The sequence below is a fragment of the Buceros rhinoceros genome, unplaced genomic scaffold (assembly GCF_000710305.1).
Source record: "Buceros rhinoceros silvestris isolate BGI_N320 unplaced genomic scaffold, ASM71030v1 scaffold9493, whole genome shotgun sequence".
Classification (NCBI taxonomy): Eukaryota; Metazoa; Chordata; class Aves; order Bucerotiformes; family Bucerotidae; genus Buceros; species Buceros rhinoceros.
Window position 1 is genome coordinate 46018 of NW_010403005.1, and position 24661 is coordinate 70678.

General features: G+C 39.7%; 1 protein-coding gene across 1 annotated transcript in view; it reads left to right on the forward strand.

Annotated features, from left to right (window-relative positions):
* CPE (carboxypeptidase E) overlaps positions 1-7828 on the forward strand; it is an 18053-nt gene extending 10225 nt beyond the window's left edge. Inside the window, exons 5-8 of the mRNA XM_010132831.1 lie at positions 77-141; positions 3510-3609; positions 5928-6046; positions 7121-7828. Of these exons, the coding sequence (XP_010131133.1) occupies positions 77-141; positions 3510-3609; positions 5928-6046; positions 7121-7219 (383 nt within the window). The 3' untranslated portion in view covers positions 7220-7828. The remainder of the gene's footprint in view (positions 1-76; positions 142-3509; positions 3610-5927; positions 6047-7120) is intronic.
* The last annotated feature ends 16833 nt before the right edge of the window (positions 7829-24661 follow it).

Here is a 24661-nt window from a genome sequence, read left to right on the forward strand (position 1 = left end):
GGAATGCAGGATTTCAATTACCTCAGCAGCAACTGCTTTGAAATCACAGTGGAGCTTAGCTGTGAAAAATTCCCAGCTGAAGAAACTCTGAAGGGCTACTGGGAGGATAACAAGAACTCCCTTATCAATTACATTGAACAGGTAACAAAAAGAGGATGGCAAAACTCTGGTTATTGTACATAAAACTTCTAAAATTTGTGCTGTGGGAACATCTAATTCAAAATTTCATATTAATCCAGTTGGTGCTCCTGAATTCTTATATGTCTCTAAGGTGGTAAATCCTTGGTGGCGATCTTTTTAAGTATGTGGAAGAAGAAGAACTGTTACAGTATGGAATTCATCTTGCCTTACCTAAGCTGTTACAGACATTTAATTTAAATTATTTGTGTTGGCTTCCTCAATGAAAAGAAATACACACCTCCGGAGCATATCATTCATTCCCTCAGCACTGATGCATATATTGAGAGAGATTGATTGCCCTCTGCAGATAGAAAGTGTGTGTACAGACATGGGATGAATCACTCTGGGTGTACAGGGAGCCTAGATGGCTGGACTAGACTGTAGCTGCCTGGCAGTTCAGCGTGACATCAGAGGACAACTGCAATCCTGGTTTTCTAGGTGCTTTGCTGCTCTCTGATCACATGAGCCACAGATATTCAAGCAGAGCTGTCAATGTGATGATTACTTTAAAAACTGTACAAAATCTGGTTAGAAGTTGTTGCCCTTTGAAAAAACTGAAAGGCAGCAAAAGTGACAATTTGCTCTCAGGGGAGGTTTATCTCGTCCTAAACAAAAGAACTAAGGTGTTTGAGCTGGGAAAATGAATGGAGGCTGTTAACATGCCACTTACGGCCTTGGACAAAGAAAGCAGCAGGCTTGAATAGGGGGAAAGAAAATTAGTTTATTTCAAAAAAAATGAGAACCACAAATCATCACTTAAATTTGGGTAGGACAGAAAGAAAGAGAGAATAGTCATCTCAAATACGTAACTATATATATATATATATCTTCCTCCGACTCCACCCACCCTCCTTTACTATGAGCCTCACATGCGGTCCAGGGTGAGGGGTGGGGAAAAGGGATAAAATAGGAATGGAAAAGGTGCAGTCCTTTCGACCTCATGCGTTTAAGTTCCAAGTTGAATTGAGGACAAACTTCCTCTCTCTGGGGTGGCTGTAAAACCGAAGTCACCAGGTTTCCAGGAGACATTCTGGCTCTCTCTCCCCACCTGCAAAATGTGAGAGTCACCAGGTCCCCAGGGGATGTTCTGGGTTCTTCTCCATATTCCAGCAGGGCCTTCATTCTTGGAGCTTTGAACCCTTTTTTCTCCTCCCTCACCAGCAGTTACTCTCCATTCAGAGCTGGGGGACTCCATATCCCCTTTTCTGGTCCCTCTTCTTTCCACCCCCTGCCAGTAACCAGCAAAGCGAAAAGTCTACCTGCCGCGTGGAAGATCTTTACTGTCCCAGTTGCTAAGGTGACTGCTTCAGGAGTTCTCTTTTTCTAAACCAAAAACGTGCTCCAAAAAGAACCAATGTGTTCATGGCTTTTTATAGCGTTATTCAAAGAGGTGTTGATTGACATGGCTTGGCTCCAGAGGTGGGCTCAAAATTGGAGCTGGGGCTGCAAAACTTCCTTTTGCACCTAAACCAGGGAAGGGAGGAAGAAGCCCCCATCCTTCCCCTGGAGCTGAAATCCTAAACCACAAGGGAATTGTAAAGCATAGTCGCAGGTTTAGATAATCTTGTGCCAACGGGTTGTTAGAAGTTAAAAGACTCCTGAATTAGATCTACCTGTGTGTTTGGTTTTGGTTTTGTTTGTTTGGTTGGTTTGGTTTTTTTTTTTCACGCCAATGTAACAGGCTGCACTGAAATGATAGTGGTGAGCAGTGTGGGAGAGTATCAAATTTCTGAAACCTGGATATTGTAATTGAAGATCACAAATATATCTGATATCATTGATGGCTGCACCTGAGCTTGCAAAATAAGAAAGATACTTTATTAGCAGAGATCGTCAAATAGTACATTCATTTCTTTAAGAAATTTCTTGTGAAAAAATGCCTTAGTTAGAGATTGGAAGTATTCGAATGTTTGAGTTATATTGTGCTGTTAGGAAGTTGTATGTAGGCTGAGAAAACCTACAGGTTTTTTTCCCATTTGTTACAAGATCCATCTCAAATTGTTCAGCTCCTTTGCACATGGGCTAATTTTCTCTGACTTATGGAAAACTATGGTGTCACTGCATTTTCAAAATTACTAATGTCCAGGAGATTATTTTACCAACTTCCTTTGCTCCTGTGGAGCTGCTGGCTCCTTGAAGTTCACATGGTCTATCTGGCATTGTTTTTGTCCTCTTACAGGATAAGACACCCAGCTCTGTGCTCCAGCTCCCCCATGATAGCTGAGGACAGTGCAAATACCTACTTTCTGCTTTTCAGTGCCGATCTGTGTCAGGCTTCTCCCGCAGAGTAAATTAGAGGAATCTGGTGAACTAAATTATAGCAGCTGAATATACACCATATAGGTTCATAAAGGCGAACATCAAAATCTCAAAATAAGATTTGTGATCCACAAATCTTTTAAAATATCGCAGAATCGGAGAGAAGCCTGAACTCCACAGTACATTCCTGTTCAATTTCCAGGCTCCCAATGAGAGGCACAGGTACAAAATATCTCATTCTCGCCAACACTGAGAGCTCCCTATCTCAGGCTGGGATAAAGTAGTTGATCCCCAGTCTCTTGCCTCTGAGGAGCTCAGTCTGCTTTCAGGACGTGCTTAAGGAATACCGTCAGGCATAGTGTCTCTACACACTGCAGGCAGATCAATGCTTTACTTCCATGTAAGCTGGGAACAGACAGATTAGGTACTGCTGGTGCTGTGGCTTAGGGTATGTTGCCCAAGAGGCAAGAAGGAACTAGAACACTACCCACCATTGCCTTTCTCTCACAGACCATCTAGGCAGTGTGGTGGCAGCAAAAAGACCTGGATGTTTTGGTTGTACAATAGAGACCTTAAGCATCCTACACAGAGATTGCCCACCAAAGTCCAAGTGCCCGCATTTAGCCTTGTTCATGTTTCACTTTTAAGCAGTTATGTCCATTATTAGCCCAAAATTCTTATTGCTGATGAAACTTAAAAAAAAAAAAGAAAAAAAAGGGGTTTTTTTAGGCTGTCTTTCAAAGCTTTTCAGCATATTCATTAATCCCCAGTGACAAAGACATTGAAGTCAGCGTCCACAAATGTTACGATTTTCTGCATATTTCTGAGAAATGCTTGCACTGCACAGAGAAATCATTATAACTATCAGCTGAATTATTTCTCTTCTTCACTGTTTATTCCTTTATGATGTTTAGTAATTATCCTTGATAGCTGTTGGCGTGTAGAATGTGGGGTCCATAACATGCATCATTAGATGTATCAGTAGATATTTCACTGATGAAAGAGCCATCTTTTTGGAAGAATTTTCCAGTGATTTCCCATGTGTTGCTGACTTTGTTTATTGATTTTAGATTCATCGAGGAGTGAAGGGATTTGTTAAAGATCTTCAGGGCAATCCAATAGCAAATGCTACGATTTCTGTGGAGGGAATAAGCCATGACATTACATCAGGTGAGTGTTCTTCCTCAGCAAAACAAGAAGTGCTGGAATATACTGGTTCTCCCTCCATTCAGCAGCCTGGAGCCATTTCAGATCTCAATAGCTGGAGCTTTAAAGGAGCAAAATTTTGAAGCCAGGAAAGCATGTTGTGCCTCAAGAGGCTTGTTGCCTGTGGGATTTCATTAATATTTGTCTTTTATTTTGTTCTCTCAAAGTAGCTGGAGACCTTTTGTTGGGACTTCATGGATCTCTGGCATGAATTGGTTCTGGTGGCTCTTGGTTATTGGTGCTTAGTTGGTCTTCTGAGTTGTGGTGCAAGTAGTGATTCACGGCCCTGTCAGGATTTACAGTTCTGTCAGCAGTGCTGTTTTGAGTTTGAAGGCTCAATGGTATTCCAAAAGTGCTCTTTTATTCACAATGCCATCATACCTTTTGGTATGTAAATTCTTGCCAGATTTTCAGTTTACATAACTTCCTCCTGTGAAGATAAATTCTCTCTGCTGTTTACAATTATGTGACTTTTTTTTTCGAAGGGTGGTTCTAGAAGAGGAAAGTATTGTGTTGGTGTTCATAGAAAATTGCGTCTCTCCTCTTCGGTTCCAGGGATGAATTCAAAGCTCTTTCACACTGTGCTAGCTTGGAGTCTTCCCTGTCACCCTGTGTTTTCTTATTCTGAATGACAATTTTTTTTTTTTGCTTGCAAAAAATACTAATTAGAAAAAGAATAATAAAATGTTATTGCTTTATGCATCATCTTACATTATGGTCATTTTTCTCAATGATATGTCTCACTATACTGTTACAGAGGTGCTGAATACTGAGAAAAAGAACTGGTAGACACTGCAGTTGGCTTCGATTTGTGTTTGTTCTTACATTACCTGCAAAGAAGCCAGCAATTCTGCCAAGCAGGAGAACAGTCTGTGATTACATTAGCTACCTTCTTTCTCTGTATCTAAGAAGGCAAAAAGTACGGAGGCTGAAAATGAATTTTCAGGGATATAAAAAGGGAATAAGCTGTGCAAAGAGGTATTTTGAGGTATGAGAGAGTTATGGTATAAAAAAGCATAATCACGAGTCCTTTCACATCATTGTGTGTATAAGCCTGGAAGTCATGTATTGTCAAAACAGTGAGGAAAACAAGACTTGAATTTTAGCACATTCAAAAAGAAGGATAAATATTCTTTGGCTTTATTTCTCCTGCTTCTTTGTTTGTGAGTTAAAATTCAGCTTTGTTCCAGTGCCAGGAATTAAAATAGATCATTATCGTAGCTCGGCAGCGGTATTTTTTTTCCTTTTTGTTTTATGAAGAGAAAAGTCTGGTAACAACTGGACTGACTACTGACATTTTTTGTCTGTGTGAACTGCAGACATTTAAGTAATATTTCCCTCTGTGCACTGTGTAGCTGCAGATGTACTGAAAAAGCATGTTGGGAGACTGTCGGTAAGAGCACGGCCAAGCCTTTTAAACGGCACTGCTAACTGACCTTCCGAACAGCCTGGCAGTGCTTTCTGGAGATAGCGGAATTCAGAGTGTTAGCCTGTGACAAATGAGGTAATTGCCCACTGCTGGTGCAGGGGGCATCTGAGTCCTTGTGAAAATCAAAGAGGGTCATTCCTGGAGAAGATGATGATGCATTTTTATTCTGTGATTGAAAAAGATGATCTGCAATAACGCTGAGTGCAGTGGGAGCCTTTCTTTGACCGGAGTGGATCAAACTTCCATTTCTCTGTTTAGCTAAACAGAAGGAAAGAGCCCTAGATATTTCCTGGATACCGAAACATGTCGATAATGGTGCTTCAGGGGTGATACATGTAGAATATTCAAGGAAATGATGATTTATGTCTTTCTTTGCAAGATAAATTGAGAAAGATGGTCCTATTAATTTAAATTTGATGAGAATAAAATGTATGTACAGTTGGATTTTCAGAATATGGAGGGACATTAAAAATTCACATTGCATTATAAACTGAAACTCAGAGACACTTAAGAGAAGCAGTACATTGGCCAGGGGGTGCTTCTAAAGTAGAACAATATCCCACATTGTCCTTTCCTTCATTGTGCTGGAGAGCCGTCAGCCTCGGCAGGCAAAATCCTTTATGGAGGCTACAGCACAACTTCAGAGTTTAAATCTGTGTTTTGGTTACCTGAAAAGAAGAAAATACGTAATGAAATATTTACACAGCCCTGGCAGAAGAATCCTTTCAGTCAGACAAAAGGAAAAGGCTGACAAATACAAAAGACTCTGACAAGTCTTTTGTACAGTCTCTTCTTACCTGCATAATGAGTTTCATACATATTTATTTGGATTTTTTCTTCTTCTATTCTACAGCCAAGGATGGTGATTACTGGAGATTGCTTGTGCCTGGAAATTACAAACTTACAGCCTCAGCACCAGGCTATCTAGCAATAACTAAAAAAGTGGCGGTGCCCTTTAGTCCTGCAGTTGTGGTAAGTGCTGACGTGTATTGGTTTATCATTTATTCTATATAATAAAAAATGGTTTCTTTTTTTCCTTCGTGGTATATGTGTGATCAGGAGGTGATTTTTCAGAATATGCTAATTTAGAAGATAGAATGGACATCTACTCTTCTAGTATTTCATTGTCAAGCCACTGAGAGTAGCCTCATTGTAAACTCATTTCATCTCCTATGGTCTTATTTAAAATGAAAAGACATGGAGAAGGTTGATATTGAGATACTTGAACTTGTCTTATTCCTTGATGTGAGTAGCCAATCAGATAGATTACCGAATATCTTTAAATAGTGCCACATCAAAAGTAAGAGATGTTGAGGTTTTCATTGAGAATTGACATTTTTCATGTAGATTGTCAGTGACTTCCTGCATAGGTTAAAACCAGTGTTCAGTTCTGGGCAGAAGGACAGTGATGGAGCGCTGCTTTGTGCAGATACCCAGCATGTGTGGTGGGTAAGACCTAGGCTGCATCTAAGAGTTCAGGAACATTTTTAATTCATCCTCCGTACAGGTGTGGCTTCCACTCTTAACAAAACAAACGCGTGTTTCTCTAGTATGTATCATATGCCAGCATATACCACAGGAGAACGTTATATCTACACTAATGAGCCACGCGTCAGAAAAGCTCCCTGGATCTTACTAATGGCATAAAATTGAATACATGTTCTGATATGTTGGGCTTCTGCATTGCCGCGTGCTATCAGTATGCTGATGATACTTTTTATTACAAGCTAGATGTGGCTGTATTATTAAATTTTTATTTCATTGACCCATTTTTTTTTTTTTAAATTTTTAGACAAGTCAAAGACTGGACACATATCTGGTTTCTTTTGGAAATTTTGCTTGCCCGTGTGCATTTTTAGATAAGTTTATTGTACTGATATGCTAGTACTGCATGTATTTAAAGCAGCCTTTAGACACTTTAGATTAAACCTAAGTTACCTCCCTAAGCCCCATGTCTGTGTTCAACAGCTTCTAATAGATGACTCTTAAAAGCCTAACTATCTTTTCTAAGACTTACCGGTGTTTTGGATTGTTTCTCTTACTCAGGTTGATTTTGAACTGGAGTCATTGTCTGAAAGAAAAGAAGAGGAGAAAGAAGAATTGATGGAGTGGTGGAAGATGATGTCAGAAACACTAAATTTTTAAATGAAGATTTTGGCTTTACAGCTTTTAATCTATTATATGTTGACTTAGTATAATGTACTGTGGGAAGTCTATATATTCTAGGTTTTGTGCACTTCACGATTAACTTTGAATTTTTCTGTCATCTTTTGATTTATATTATTACGAGTAACTACTAGCCTCCTAACTAGATAAATAAGTTATTAATTTTCTTTCATATGGTCATAGAAAAGTTACTCTTACGTACAAATCAGAAAAAAAAAGAGTGATTGTTTCTGCAGCCTATATGAAAGTACAATCTGTTGTGTATTATTTGCAAGTTCAGAATATGTAGGTTAACTCTTGATTTTAAAAAATAAATATGCTGTAGTCAATTCCCAATACTGCCAGAAATATTTGACAGTGCATAGTGGTAGACAGTGCTCTTTACTGAGTTCTATAATGGATGTTACTGGAAAGATTTATGATAACAGTGTGTGGTGTAGTAATGTTTTACAAGGATTACAGTTGAGTATAACATTTTGTATGTCTCTGGTGTTGGGGCTATTTAAACCAGTATGAAACATGAGCTGACTTCATTTTAGAAAATAAAAGGAATCTGCAGAAAAACTTTTATTAAAGATGGCATTGAATAAATCGAGGGAATACCAGAGCTTTATTCCTTAAAATCTTATTGATATTTCAAGACCAGATTTTAATTATTTCTCAATACTTATAAACCAAATTAAAAGTTCTGAATGGGCAAAGAAGAGCTTCTTAATATGCTGCTTGTGTTTGTTTTAGAGCCAGAAAAAAAAAGTATTTTGAGGTGATGTCTGTTTTAATTAGATAACTACCTTTTCAACAATCTTTACATGTGTCACTGGTGTCTAGATAATCAGCCAGAAATTCTTACGTTCACTGAAAGCTACTGAAATGTTACAGTTTAGTCCATTAACTGAAAGTCTATTTAGGGCATGCATTCCATCTCGCAAGTCAGGAATGATTTTGTTTCCAACTTTGTTTCTTCTGCTGGTTAGTCTTATCTAAAACTAGAAGCAAGACAAGTAAGTGAAGATTTTTTCAGTGTGGTGAAATTTTCCCCAAAGACTTGAAAATTATAAAGAATCCAACTTTGAAGTAGAAAGAACCTTCTTCCTCCTCTTTTTTCAGTGTACTTGAATTAGTTTACTTCAGTATTTTGTCTAAGATGAGTGAAATTTGCAGAGTCGAGTATAAAGTGTATAGTAGGTGGAAGTTTAGTATAGTTCTTCTGAAACCACTGCCAGTATGCTACTCGGTAGCAGCTAAGTATGTCATCTGTTTGAAAGCTTACACACTATTGCTGGTCTGGTTTAATTCAAGATCAGACGTTCGATATAGATTTCCTTCCTCTGTTTGTTTAGTCTGTGTTTTGATTAGCATATTATTTTAGTTGATGCTGTAGGAGTTCAGTACAGTTCAGATCAACCAACAATGCACTATCATGCTCTCGCTGTAAGTGAAAAATCACACGTTCTGGTGTAGGATCCAAATTTACCTCCTTTGGGTATTTAAAAATCTACCGAAAATACTGTTTTGTGACAATTTAAAATTCTTTAATAAAAACAACACTCAGTCCTTTAAAATGATAGGCTTAAGGTTTGGTGCACATTGGTAAATGGAACAGCAATAAAAAGACCTAAACTTTCTCTCTGGTCAAGAGTTTGGTATGTAACCTATAACTCATTTGTGCAGTAAATACTGAATTCCAGACTTAAGGGGAACTCCACTTGCTGTAAGTTGTTACACAGTGATGAACTTCTAATCTCCACTGTGATGAGGAAACCCCTGTGGCAAACGAAAAATCTTATCTGAACATGTCTTGGTGCCAGCTTGTGGCTAGCTGTGCACAAGAGCATGCGTAAGGGATGCCCAGTTACACCAGGCTGGGTATTTGTGACAGTCTGAAAGGCTAAGACACGTAGCACGAAGCACACTCTGTGTCAGGGATAAACAATACTGTTTTCAACTGAACCAGGTAAAATCGAAGCAAACAGTATAAAAACAAAGTATAACAAGAGACTGCTGGCATGTGGGCACATGGCTACAGGAGTGTTTCTGACCTGTAATCTAATGTAATAAGGCAAGTGTATATTTGTACAGAACACGCTGCTCTGCCCCTTCCAAACCTAACAATTTCAATCCAGACAGTCTTACTATATGGTGTGATGCCTGTCATGCATCCTGTCTTCCTGTGTGGTGGGTTGTGTGACATAGTTAGTGCAGACATTGCATCAAAGTGATCCCGTAACAGATTTCTAATCTGTACTTGTATTATGTGTGTGAGGTCCTGCTTCGTGCATTTGTGATTAAATGTGGTGTCCCTTAAACGATCTCTTCCTTTTGCTCTAGATGACTGCTTGCTATTACTGCGCTGAGAACAGGTTAAAGTGACTAAATGGTACAACACCAGAACCACTGCCACTGTTTTTGCTGTAGGTAAACATCTTTGACAACGGTGTAGCCAGAACTCTCAATAAATTAATTCATTATGTAGCTTTCCTAGCTGAACTGAGCTGTGTTGTAGACTGTAAATGTTTAAATGGAAGATTAAAGTGTTGTGTGATGCTGAGCTTTCGGTTAAAAAGGCACATGCTGTACTATTGTACAATAAATCTACAGGTTTATTTAAAATGTAAAATGTGTGAGTAATGTACAAATCAAAACGTGACCTCTTTGGCTGTGCATGTCTGCAAAGTCTGCCGTAAACATCCTCAGCGAGGTGCATGTGCCAGTGAATTTACTGTTTGATCAGAAAAACAGATTAGTGGGATTAGTGCTGGTATCCCACTAAGAGCTATCCATAGCCCCTTAAATTCATGCCATAACATCATTCTTTTGAAGTCTATATATTCCTGAACATTTTTCCTATGCACATTTTCCAGTAAAGTCATGGTTAAGAATGAGATGCTCTTCATTCATGCAGGGTCAGTCAGGCAGGGCATACGCTTTTGCATGTCTTTCCCTTCCACAGTATTTTAAATTTATTCTTTTTCCGCATCAGTCCTTAGGATTAGAAAGCACATTGTGCAGTGTGCTTGCAAACCTGTGGAACTATGTGTTACCTATAACCACAGTGGTCAGGATTATAATAACAAAGTCAAATCAAATCACTGCATCTGAATTATCTTTCTCTTTTCCTAGGTTGTGGTGTTCACACCGATGTAGGTGAATTCACATATAATCCTGGCTGTAATACGGTATATTGAAAGTGTAAATTAAAACTGAGATGGTATGTGAGAAAGAATTGCTACCAAATTTCTTTCTTTGAGGTTTTTTTAACACATCTAACAGGTGTGCTAGGAGCACTTAATAACTAGCCCATGAAAAGAAAAGGATTAAGGATAGGATGGCAGGTAGGTTTAGAGGAGCTGGAATTTGAAGTTAAAAGGCACAGTTCCCATGAGCCTGAGCTTAGTTTGACTCAGGCCTGCAGCAGCTGTAGAATAGCAGCAGTTTAACGATCGCCTCTCTTAAGAGCTAGAGCAGCTGTCTAGAGCTTCTCAGTAAACCTGCTTCACCAGAGGAGTGCTTCGTTTTCTACTCGTAGTTAGCACTGGAAGCAGAGGACTGAGAAACATCGCTGCAGCGCTTGCTTTCTGCCTTCCTGAATCTTGTAAAGGGCTCATTCTGGTCATCTCCTTGCAGGTATTTTATTCCTCCCGTACACTTCTGTTTACATAGAGCTACGTCTGTTGCAAATAATTTACTGCTTATTAATTTGACTTACAAGTTTGGTCATTGGCACAAACTCTGTTCCAGTATTTCTGACTTCTGTAATTAAACCCAGAAAACAAAAACACTGAGGAGATTTTCTGAAAGTCATGGCATGAAAGACCCCAGTGGCTTTGTTTGTCTCCTGGCTTGTGAAGATTTTGAGCGAGCTTGCTTCAAGTTTCCATTTTTAAAGCCTGCTTTAGGGGGTAGCAGAAAATGACAGCTGAGAAATTGAGGTAATCCTTTGCCTCCAGGGGCTAAGGTTTTGAACAGTATGGTAAATATTGGAATAGGCAGTATAAAAATGAGATACTGAGAAACAACTGCTGTTTACTTTTACTAACTGTGATAATGGAAGTATATTAACTCAGTTCAGTGGCCTTGCAGTGCTGATCTTTTTTCAGCCCTCCTTATTTTGCCCCTCCACACCCCAGGCGTTACATTTCAGCAATGACTTACACACCTCCACGATTAGGCACCATTTATCACAGTGCTAGATTTTCCCTGAATTAATGGTTAATACTTCATGCTATTTTATCTTTGCCCTACTTTCAGTTAAGCCGCCACAGATTTTTGTAATCATGCATTCCCTCTATGTACAGTGGAAATGGTCATAGAGAGAAGCTGAAGAGTTTGGCTCCTGCCTGGGAATGTAGAGGGAGTTTGACATTTGGGAATGCACTGGAAGCAGTTTCGTATTGTGAAATAAGTAGATTTTTGTAGACCTTTTGCTAATCACTCTTTGGTAAAGGGCTGAGTAGGATTATGTACAATATGTTCATGCCTTTAGACTTCAGGTAAAGCTACTCTGAAAAGATTCCTGTTAGTTTCACTGAGGTCTTTATCAGACCCTCAAGCCTGAAATCTAAGTAGTCAGGACTATCTGGTGCCAAGGCTGCTCATTTTGCATTAGCAATAATTGTTCTTCATCTTTTCCAGGAGAAAGATGCAAAATAATGAACAAGAAATTAAGTCCTCTTTCACAAAATGCAGAATTGGTCGTGGAGCTTGTTAAGAGGAATTTTAAGACCTGAAGTAGAAATAATGGAGATTAGCTGGACCAGTGGCAAGCTACAGCTCACTAAGCCTCTAAACTATGGCTCACTGGAAGACAGGAGCGTGAATCAGCATGCCATTTTTGTCACATTTACCCACTGAGGATATGGTCAGGGACGTAATTTAGAGACAAGATACCGAGCTAGATGAAATTCTCGCTTGACTGCAGCATGGCAGCAATAGAGGGGTTCACAATACCGTCTGGTGATGTGAGAGTCTAGGTCAGGGACTCGGAGAAGCATCTGTTTTTCTGTCTGCAGTGGTGTGAGTGCTGCTGTCCAAGGGTGCAGAATCAACATCCCTCCTCCACATTCTAGCACCTCTTGGACAAAAGGTAAATTAAACACATTTCAGGAACTGTGGACGAGATTCAAGAGAGAACTTCACTGCCAAGGGCAGCAAGAAATTACAGTCTGACTTCCCTCCCTTCCGCTCACTAAATATCCACTCGTGTGACTTTCCTTGGCTGCTTCCAGTTCTCTCTCTGGGTGTGTCAAAAATGAGTCCAGCCTGAGCAGCTCAAGGGCCCCTTGATCTTTGAGCCAGGAATGGATTACGGGACTTTCTTGTGACTAAAGAACCTAAGTTTACACTTGCACTGTGAGGCAGGTTTCCTGGCATGGCCTGACATCCTGAATCTTCAGGTCTCCAAAATCGGAACCCCACCAGTACCTTGCTTTTGGCCTACATGCTTAGGTTTCTTCCAGTGGAGGTAGAAGACAGCTGCTACACCTCCGTGGTGGTGTAGGAGGAAGAATCTGGCCTATGACTCTGACACCACACTAGATTATGGCAAGCATACGTTAAGACTTGGAGGCTGGGAAGTGCTTCGGGATTGCATAGGTCAGTCCTGGTCTGAGACGTGGTCTTAGAAACTCAATGTGAAAAGGAATAGCAGTAAACCTAATACCAGCTTCTTTTCAGATTCAGGTAATTTATTTGAAGGTTAGTCATGATCGTGATATTTATCCATGTATATGCGTAAATCAGCTTATCCACTTTGTGTTTCCTGTTGGGGCTGGAGTGCTTTTTAGTTTAAAGAAGTTTTGGATAAAATACAGAAGCGGCTTTGGGAGCTGGAGCACACTGAAACACAGCGAACTCACTGGCTGTGCGGCACAGCATTTGTTATTAGTGTGTGGCAAATAAGGGGCATTCACTCTGCTCCCAGTGTTACTAGGTTTTAATAGATGTAATAAAAACTGTTGGAATGCAAATTTTGCAGAAGTTTACTGTCTAAAAACTTAGCGTCTAGAAAGATCTAACTGCAAAGTACTCAGATGCTGCTGAGTTTGTCTTTTGCCCTCACTGTGTACATACACACACAAATGTATGTGGGAGTGAAGGAGCAGAGCAAGACTGTACATCATCTTCTTTAGGCTATTTTAGGGACTTAATTGCCCAGAAATCCTTGCAGGCATCTGTTCTATTTGCCATAACAGGAACACAGACTCCTGGTTTTATGAATCACGTCTAAACTGGATGCCGATGTTAGACAAGTGAATCCCAGGCAGACCTTTCCGTTATGGGTCTAGGTGTTCCCAGAGGGCAAAGAAGGTGCCCCTCAGTGGGGAGGGACGGGCAGCCACCTTACCGAAGAGGCCAGGGAAGCGTGGGGTCCGGTTAGTGCTTACAGGAATGTTTTAAAATACTCCACATACAGCTCTTAGGTAGCTGGTGACACGCTGTCCTGCATCACCATCTGATGCACCTGAAGCCCCTAGACCTTAAGCGTTTACAGCATTTTGACCTAAAAATCTTAGTTGTTTGCTATTTTAGTAGGGCAAAAGAAACCTCTGAAGGGGATGCTTTCTTGTGGCTTCTTCAGGAAACTGAAAGTCTAAATGAGAAGAAACTGGTTCTGAACTTCGTCATAGCAGGACGTGATACCTGCCCTTCCAAATAAATACAGACTCTGTCTTCAGCTCTCTGTTTCCGTATGCATCTGACAGACCTCAACATCAGATGCCGGTTAATGTATGAGGAAAGATGCAAGATGTTAAACATCTGAAAAATCTTCTGATCATTTTTGTAATGTCTCAAAAGTTAAGTATAGCTTGGAGGGGATTTCCACGGAAAAGAAACAAAATTTGGAGGATGTTCTAAGTTAAATCATTCAGTATTTGTTTGCCAGTGCACTGGATGGTCCTATAGGATGCCAAGATAAATTCAAATTAACAGGAAAAATACTCCGTACTATTGGCTCTGGGTTTACATAAGTTGCTGGCATATTATGTTAAGAATTCAGATAAATAGTTGCCAGGAAAAGAAAGTCCAACTGAAAAAGAAAAAAAAAACCCTAAGTATAATACACTGGAATAAATGTCAGAGAAGAACAAAGTTTTTACCCAGTGGAATTTTGCTTCAGCAAAGCAATTAAAGACAGAGATGTGTTCACAGACTGTTTCAAAATTAACTAATCTAAAAATCCTAATTTTAAATTTAAGAAAGAGATAAATAGAAAACATATGAACTCCAAAATAGAAACAAATAAAAAATAAATACAAATTTAAAAGATTGTAAAGAGTGCAGTGAATATTTGTGTACCAAACCAATTCATTTATGATAAAACTTTCTAGACGTCTTAGGTGCCTTAGAAAACTGTAGGTTGAAAAGTAATTTTAAAAAGGGTTTATTGAAAGGTAAACAGATTTTGAAAAACATACTGTTCTGCTTCTGTTTGGATCTTTATAAAATGATCAATTCGAATTTTTGATATGTTATGTTGTAATGCTTATACTTAAAAGCATTTTTACTGGTTTCATAGCTTTTATTAAAGTGCCCATGTAACTGAACCACAATCTAGCAGTGAAAGACTGATCAAGATCAAATAGTTGGCTGCTGAAACTAGGCAAATTCAGAAGCAGAACTGGTGTTCAGTATTTTCTTAGTGAGGCTGCTTCACCTTTGCAATAGTTTGTGTAGCTGTGGAGTAGGTTTTTCATTACATTGTTGTTTTTTTTTTAACTAAGACTGTTGTCCTTTTGAAAGACTGTTTCAATGCTGTTTGTGTTCCTTGGCTGAACCACTCCTTCATTCTTCATGGGTACGCCCTTTCAGCTGTTTGTCCCCTCTGGTTTATTGTTTCCTGAGGCCTTAGACAATCACATAGCCCTTTGAGCTTCTGCTTCATCAATCTAAGAGCATTTTTGGATGCATTAATTACAGGATTCAGGCTTGGATTCCGTGGACAGTATCTGTATGCCATTAAAAATATCTGGGTATTGATTTTCTGTTTGCTTCTGGGTTGGTTCTCTTACTATCTGTGCTCTGAATGAAGCCAAGTGAGATTTTTTAGCTTTGATTATGGACTGAATTTTCAAATATAACTGAACCTGCAGAAGTACTGTAGGAATGTGTTTGATTTTAAGATCACTCAAAATGCTTAAAAGAGATTTATTTCCTCCTTCAGTCTTTCATATTTCTGTTTTCTTGGAATTACACTATTTCTAGAATTTGCTAATTAAAGACTGGCTTGTTTGTGTGATATTTTGTAATGACAGCAGCTGCAGCTCTCATAATATCCAAGAAAATGATTTGCACTGCAAGTCTCCATTCCTCTCAAATCCATCTGCTTCCATCAGGAGGGATGGGATTCAAAGCCATACATTTTTTTCTCCCCCTTTTCAGCAGTTTTAATTGTTCTTCCTCCACAACCTGCTTTTTTTCATTCCAGTGTCCCCAAGATGTATGCTAAAATCCTGATACGTCCTATGCACTGCAGAAGGTGCTGGCTTCCAGGTAGTAAATGTGAAAGAGACTGCAATATGACAAAATTTATTATCTCAAAGGTGACCCTAAGCTTCTGCTGGTAATAGAAAGTCACAGAGTCACAGAACACACAGTGCTTTACCATTTCTAATGAACAGCCTTGTTATTCTGGGTCTTTGGATAGAAATTGTTGAGGGCAATGAGTAGTCTTCATACTTCACGTCCTGCCAGATCCTCCCTCAGGAATTTTTCTCCTGGAAATGGGGATAGAAAGGTGTGATCATAAACTGCAGTTCAGTTCCTTTTCTGCTTCCATTTGCTCTCATACCATTAAGCCTCTCCTATCAGAGCAAAACTGCATTTTCTTTTAGACAGATGGATACATGGATATTGTGCAAACCGTAGAAAAGCACTCACAAAAGGGAAACAAAGATTATGAATGTTCTATTTATATACATAATGTTCTATTTATATACATATACGCATTTACAGCTATACATATCTATCTGTATCCATCTATAAACATCTCTATATGTTTAAATATACACATGTATTTAGTCTTCCCTTAATTTCAATGCTTCACTTCAAATGTTTTCTTCACTTAGTCTTTCATAAAACTGCAACAGTGCGGGTTATCTCAGACTTAGGTATTTGTTGGGCAATAATAAATTAACAGCCTTTCCTCTCGCTAAACTAGTATGGGCACAAGGCTCGGCAGTTTTCCTAGCGTATTATGGTCAGTTGTAGGTGACTCAGACTTCAGGGCTATCTCACGGTATTATTCATACTCTGTGTCTCATTTTGCTTTTTGCAAGGCATATTTTTCCTCCAAGAGAGGGTGGCCCATGGAATGGCTTTGTCAGTTTTGGTTCTTGAAAAACTTGTTCATCCAAATAGTTTGAGCTGCTGCTACAATGTTTAGAAGTCGTGAATTAGCACCTGGATAGTCTTAATTTTAGAATCAAAAACGATACTTAGTAATGAAAGGAAATATCAGAGTAAAATTCATAACTGCACAAGCAGCTAAGAGCACAAACATGCAGGAGCACACCCAGGGAAGCTTAACTACAGCCAAAGCTGAGAGCTTGAAAGCCGCGTGTTTATGGGGACACTGAATGAGTAACGAAGGATAAGAATAAAGTTGCACAATGCTTTTAATTTTGAACCTGTTCTTCTCTAGGGCATCACACAAATTGTAGATCCACAAATTGTGGATTTTCACACCTGAGCAGATTTTTGGGGGAGAGGAGAGGATGGAAGCTTTAAAAGGGTATTCTGTTAGATTTACTCCTCTTTACTCTTCCCTGTCACCAGCTAAGTAACTAATATTCCTTAGCGATAGTTCCCTGACACCAGAGTCACAATTACCATTACTAAGATTCTGTCAATCTCAGTGTATATTTTCCCAGATATTTCTTCTAGATATTGTGTTGGAAATCTCGAAACTTCACAACGCATGGAAGATGTAAGACACTGAGGTTAGGCTGAAGGTCCACAGCGGCTGTCACTGACATTGCTGTAGGGAAGGTAGCAGCAGTATGTACCAGCTGTGAATCTGTGCTGCATGCGGTCACGCAGTAGCTTGCTGGAGTTTTTTGAGGCAAGAGCTCACATTCACTTTGCTTATACCAATAATGTCTTCTCTATCTCTTCAGAATGGATATTTGTTTGCAGTGAGGTTGCAAAGAGGGGACATGAAAAGACGTGGTGCAAACAAGCTGTATGGAGATGACAAGCCTTTCCCATATGATCTTGCAACTTAACTGTGTTGTAAGTTCAAGGAGTGTATCTATGTTCCGCTTGTATTTATTTCTCACTTGCAGGATCAGAATAAGACACGGGGAACTCAGCTATAACTCTGTAGAGTAAAATCTGTAGTTTTCTTCAGTCTTCAAATATTTTGCTTTCTACCTAGGATATGGGAAAAGAACAAAGTAGTCTGGAGCAAAAAAAATACAGGAGAGCTACAGCATAGTTATATGTCTGAGGAATCAATTAATCCTTAGGGAGTTGTTGGTTTGTTTTTTTCTTTTTAATTTGTGTGTGTGTGTCTGGAATACACTCAGAAGCCTAAAATGGGAGAAAAATATATTATACTTCTCCAAAGAATGTTTTCCCTTTAGAAAATTACAGATCAAAATAACTGAAAGATAAAAATCAAGTTGTGCAAATATTTCCTATTACAGATCTCCCCCCCCAACGTATTTAATATTTGAAAAACATGCCTTGAAAAGCTAAAAAATTTGCTACAAAATCCTTGGATTCTAAGTATGTGGAAAATCTAAGCATAAAATCAAGAACTATGTAAATACCCTAAGTGTCTTTTAATTACTACTTGATGACCAAAACTTAAAGCAGGATCTGGACATCTGTGCTACCTATTACTGCCAAGACTACATTATTATGTTTCCACCTTGAACTTCTGTGAGGTGGGAAATGCTTTGTGACTGAAACCATCTGTGCTGCTGGGTAGCATCTTCTGTTAAAGAGTTGGGACAAACAAATTTTGGCTGGTGAGGTAACCGTCCTCTGTATCACTCCTTAATCCAACACTTTTTGTGAGTCAGCAAATGAGGCATTTAGGTACTCATTTGGCCCTTTTCCTAGATGTCCCTAGGGAGGGGGTGAGACTTAAAGTAAAGATGTGCTCAACTGACTCAACCTCCTGTTGTGTTTAAAAAGGGGTAACAGCCAGAGTCTATTTTCCACTCTATATTTAAAACCATTGACTTAGTCATGGAATTAGTCTGGATTACAAATGGCATCCTTGGGAGTAGAAAATGACCTTGTGTCCCTTTTCTTTCCACCACGAAAATCCTCTTTCCCACCTTTCACACGTTGAGCAAGGGCAGTTTGGCACGTGCTACTACTGCGCATTTCCTTCCCAATTACCTGTTTCCTCTCCTGTGTTCATTTTTGGCATAATGTGTCATGTTCTGAAACGTCACAGACCTGAAATATTTGGAAGCACCGAGTTCTGGGCACATTTGGTTATTAGATTCGAGATGGCTGCCCCTTTTGTGTATAAAAGCATCACATTGCCATTGGAAGTTCTACTAAGATTTTCCCCCTATATTATAATTTTGCCTCCAATATTTTACTGCTTCCTTTATTAACAAAAAATATTTTACTGCTTCTTTATTATTATTTAGGACAAACATGTAAAATCCTCTTCTTCCAGGTGAGGACATACATACCTCAGCTAAATTCAGTGGAAACTTTTGCCAGCCACTGTGGTGAATGCCCAGTAACAGGCTATGTCCTTTGTGAAACTGTTCTGTAGCTGAATGGCTAGAAATCATATTTTTCTATGTACTTTTACTGTGGAAAAATTTTGTATGACCATATGATCGGCAAACACTTTCTTGTAAAGTGGTTGTGTGAACAGCTTGAGGAACCTCGTTTGACTTGAGGTGGCTACTGATGCTTGACAACATACTGGCACACAGAAGTGCCCTTAGTACAAGCTTCATCTTCTGCTCTAGCTTAGAAATTAGTAGGATCTTCAGAAGTTCTTGACCCTCCTCTGCTTCCTTGGAGTAACATCTTTCTCATGCTAGTAGAGTTCAAATGAAAGGCTGACTGCTAACTTAAATGCTGAATAGCCTTGCTAAAGCTAGCAAAATAATTGAGGCTTGTTAATAGGAGGCTGTTGAAATGTCTCTGTTATTAGGCATCTAACCAGAGGAGTTCTTTGTCCTCTGAATTTTAATGCAAACATCTTGCTGCTTCTGTTTTGGATGAAAAAAACCCCCAACCCATTAAAAATTACTAGAAAAGGATCCAGTTATATATATATAATTTCTTCTGTTTGGAAAAGTTTTTTTCTCTAGTTAACAAAACTTCATTTTTCCTTTAGAAAAATAAGACAGATACTACTACTTGATGTAGAAAGAATTACTGAGTTTTTACATCTTGCTTTCTGAACATCCGTTTATCCTATTAACTAATCATGTAGTAAAGTGGTCATCAGGTAATCGTTTTTAGTGCTTTTATTTTAGTAAATCGGCAAAGTACCGACCTCTAGCTACAGCAATAGCAGCCTTTTATGACTACATGCCCAAAAGCTACAGATATGCCTGAACTAACTTAGATGGTGCTGTGTCTGCCTATGAAAAATTCTGAATTTAAGGTTAGAAGTATAAGGATAGTGATAGGATGAGGGAGACAATCTGAGGAGGAGACGGAGGAGATGTACCGAAATCTCTCTGTAGATCTAGCTCTGTATCTGTAGGTGATTACATAACAGACTTAATTCAGCAAACTGCTTAAGTACTTGCTTCACTTTGGTACCTGAATTGCTGCACTATTAAAGAGAATGAGAACATTTATGATTGGTGGTAAGTACAGGTATCAGTATCTTGCTGAATTCGATCAATGTACTTAGAAAATAAGGAATTCTGTTTACACTTGCTACCTTTTCTCTTGGCATAATGCCCAACAGCTGCACTAATGAAAGAAGTTCAATCAGCCCTAATTGTCCTCCACCTCCCTCCCTGCTGGAAGGGAGTGACCTCCCTGATCTGCTGACAGAGCCAGTGCAGTGCTTCAGTTAAAATGACATTGCCTAGCTTAAACAGTTGGTTTTTACTAACTTGGCTCTTTTAGACTGAAATTAATTAGGGTGCTATCTAGCCTCCTCCCTTATCTCAGCTGTTTACGGACCGCATGCGTGTTTGCATTTTGAAGCACAATGTAAGTAATATATGCAGGTCAATATCAAACAAAGACTGAATTTGGTAAAGGATGTATTTTGACTATTAATTGTAGTCATAACAAATACAAGTGTGTAATGTAGTGGCTAAACAAAAGGCTACAGGCTTTGAAACACACTTATTATCGCTACACCCTGTGCAACATACCGTATGATAAGACTAGTAAAGTAAGCAGATGTTAGTTGAGGAGAACTAGTAATTAATTCAAGCCCCAAGAGCTAACAGAAAGAAGAAGAAATTTGCTGGTTGTGCATAACATTAGGCCTTTGATATATAGTTAAAATGATGAGGGACTGAAAAGAAGAGCTGTAGCCAGCTCTTATAAAACGTGGTATTTATAACTGATGTTGGGGCTTAAACGAGCTTCTTCAGGTCTGTAACTGGGAAATTGGAATTTGAAGGCAAGGCGTGTTCCCCTTCTGATCATAGTAAGGATTCCTTCCTGTTTTTTCTTTCCAGCAGAGAGCCTGTTTCTCTACCAGGTGAACTGGCAGACAAGGTGAGCATGACACAATTTTTTTCTTTTTCATTCGGCATTCACTGTAGCACCCCGGGGAAGGATTGGGCAGGAAGGTGGGAGTGCTCAGTGCCAGAGTGGTCTCCCCCGAACCCGCTGCCCAGGGCCTTTTCAATACACAGCTCCGGTGCATTGACTTGTTCCTTTGTAGCCTTCACTGTGTCATAAGATAGCTTTTGCATTCTGGATCTGGGCCCGTTTGTATTTTGAAAGAACTCTTCAGAAAAAAAAAAAAGTCTTCCCATAAAGATTGAAGAAATGTGCTGCAGAGGATTTGGTTTAAAAGCTCAAATTCTTAAACTGGAGTGTGTCCTTTGTGTTCAAATGGATGGTGGGGCAGGGTGGTGTGCTTGTGGCAAACCCCAGCCTCCCAAACCTACCCTCTTGGAACAGGATGGGGTGACTCCCATGTGGCCACCTAAGCCGAAGGCTCTGGGCTTGAGGCCATGGTGGGAACACCCTGCGGCTCCTGTATGGAGCAATCAGTCTTTGGTGACGTAATGTGGACTGTGCCCCCTTGCCACGCAGGGAGCTGCTGGTGCAGCTGAGCCCCTGTCCTTTTCTTGGTAACAGTTTATTTAGTTACAGAAAGCAGCATGAGAAAGACTGGGATTGTTTTCCTCTCCTCAACCCAGTGTTGCTCCAGAGTGGGGTCGTTGTGTTGCTGTCAGGGGTGAGGGCTCGAGCCCTCTCAAGGACAGGGCTACTGAATCCAAAGCACCCTTTGCTGCATGAGGATGGCTGAATCCCCTAAAACTTGCAGTGGATATGCACTAAATGAAACAGCCTGGGTTTCAGCAGAGAGTCTGCTTCTAAAGTAGCACGCTTTTTATGGTGTTGCCTTTCCCAGTAACACCGGGCCTGCGCTTCGTGGGGTTGAGTAGTCTGGCAGAAATCTTTCTTTCTGCAAGGAAAAAAATGCGTTGAGGAAAGCCAGCAAAGGGCTGCTTTATGAGATGTAATTCTGCGAGTCTGTCTCCTGGGGTTTAGAGCATATACTGCATACACCAGATGGCACTGTAATACCTGCGTAAAGAGGTCACTGCTGAACTCAACAAAAAGTGCTTTCGGGAAGGTACTACAAGCCCTTTAAAAGTAATGGCTTTATCTTAACTGTTTCATTGTGAGCAAATATTCTAACACAAGGGAAAACACAGGACCAATTTAGATCAGTAGACGTCCACTGAGTTTGATTCTTTCTTCTTGCCATTTGTTTGATAATTTTCATAACTGTATATATTTGTCATGTTTTCATAACTCTGTGTATTTGTCACATGGCTTAATAATTATTTCGTAAGGTAAACTCTGTTAGTATGCAGTTTAATGTCCTTCATTTAGGTTTTGCATGTCCTATCCCTGTTTGACAGTAGCTCAAATAGTTTCAATAAACTGAAACATCATTCCCATATATTCCCTTTAGAATACTTTACACGTTGCAGATGTTCCCTTTTCATTTCCTCTTTTCTTCCAATGAGCAAAAACCTGCGTAATAGCTCAGTAATGTTTCTGGGACACAAGGAAGCTCTGTTGCATGTGTGCTTCAGGTCCAGGCTCTTTCTCAGGCTTTGCTGTGTCTTTCTGAATTTAGGCCAGGCATAGCTAAACTTGTGATAATATTTGATTTAACATACACTGTAGTGTACTCTATATGTTAATATATTTAAAATCAAATCATCATCATCATGGCTTGGCTTTGTGAATGCAGATCTGGGAAGGGCTTTTCCCACGCTCACTGCAAGCGATGAGTGCACCCTTCGGGGCTGCGCGGTGGATTTTTTAGGTGAGGCACCAGCGTGTGCGGAACTGGCTCCACCCTTTACACCTGAGGTTCATCTGCCAGGGCCTAGTGAGCTTGGACAGTGACAGTGAAGTCCTCAGGTCGTAGGTTTGGTTAGAGTGTCCTTCTCTTAGATGATGGATGCCTTACAGGGCTAAACGAGCTCCATCTGCCCGGGTTTGGTGTCAGAGCTGTCCTTCTCCTAGGATGGTGCCCGAAGGCTAGTGAGCCCATCCTGCCCCTGGACACACTTTGTCTGACCCTTCAGTTGAGACCTGTCTGGCCTGGGAGACCCCACCGGAGGCACATGCCACCACCAGCACAGCTCTCAACCTCACAAGGGCACACAAGCTCCTTCCCCACAGCAAGGGGGTGCCCGTGAAAGAGTCGCTGCTCTACCTCCGGACATCACAGACCCGGGCACGGGGTGGTCGGAGCCTGCCAAGAACGGGAGTCCTGGAGGATGTCTCGTTCAAATATAGCCAGTTTAATACATCTGAAAGTTCAGTAAGGTTGTGTAAAATACTGAGAAGCTTTTTCCTTCATTGTTTCATGTACTATTTAAATATAATTTAAGGGACCTCTTCCTGAGCTTGTAGTAGAAGTTCTAATTAATTCTTTCATAGTGCTGCTATCATCAAGAATCAAACAGAGCAAACTCTGTGTTGTAGTTTGTGAATTATAAGCCAAAAAGTTAATATTGCAATTATGCCATGTCAAAATGTTAATCTAAGTTTTGATTCCATTACTCCCCTTTGCAGCTTGCTCTATTGTATAATCAGAATAAAATTCTCCTTAGTTAGGGAAAGTCTTATTTTTGTTTTTCAGTCAATGAAGGATTAGTGGGACACTCCAGATGGTGTTCTTCAGTATTTCTGGTGTCTAGATATGAAAAGTTGCTGTAACCCAAGTCACAACCAGTAATCCCACACGTCCCTCAAGAATCCATCCTATCAAATATCTTTCTACGTGCCATATAGCTGCTCAACTTTGTTTCTCAGGTTCTTCATTTTCTATCTCCCAATTAATTGTTCTAGTATTTCCCCCACTAGAGCAGTCTCTCTCTCTCTGTCTGTTTATTATTTCCGCCCTGTTCACCCATCTACTTTTTTTAGCTGCCTTTTCCTTCCTCCTGCTTTGCTTCTGTACAGAACATATGCGGAACAGGAACTTCTACATTGGCTTGCAGGGACTTAACAGAAATATTTAGATTTGTTTTCTTCTGTGATGGCTTGGCTTGGTATTGCTATTTCTTCATACCTACACTTTGGTAAGGTCAATTAATTATTTATTTTCTCAACAGAATATCTGAATGTAAGCATACACATTAAAACTATAAGAATGCTTAACACTGCATTTCAATGATTAATTGCTGTCATGTACGTATCCTGACTGTACCTCTTCCTTCTTGTCTTCTAATGTGACAAAAACTCCTGCTCTGTGCTTCCTTCCTCATCCTCTTTTCTAGTAAAGACCTGCTCTTACAGTTGAGGTCAACGTTGGAGCTATCCTTGAGCACAGCTCTCTATTACAAACCAGCAAGGGTTTGCATTGTACTGCAGTATTGCTAGCCTCAGGCTTTTCTTTTAAAGTGAAACAGAAAGCACAAGTGAAAACTGAATTAAGTCGTTAACTCATGGAAAATGCCTTCCCTAACTGGGTAGTATGCCTTGGATAAAAGTCAGTTGAAAATTCTCCATGAAATCCTTTCAGTGCTTTTGATTGCTGAAGGGGTCACAGTATAAATTCCTCCATTCCTAATGCCACATATACCATGGGGCATCTTGCATTTGAGATATTTCATTATGTCATATTGTCAGAAAGTTTAAAATATTGATTTTTAAAGCCTATTAATTATATATTAAAACAAAAAATCTGTTCCCTAACCACAGCTGGTTAGAAAATTTATTTTAACATCTGTTGTTTGATTTATGTTTTCATCTGACACTTTG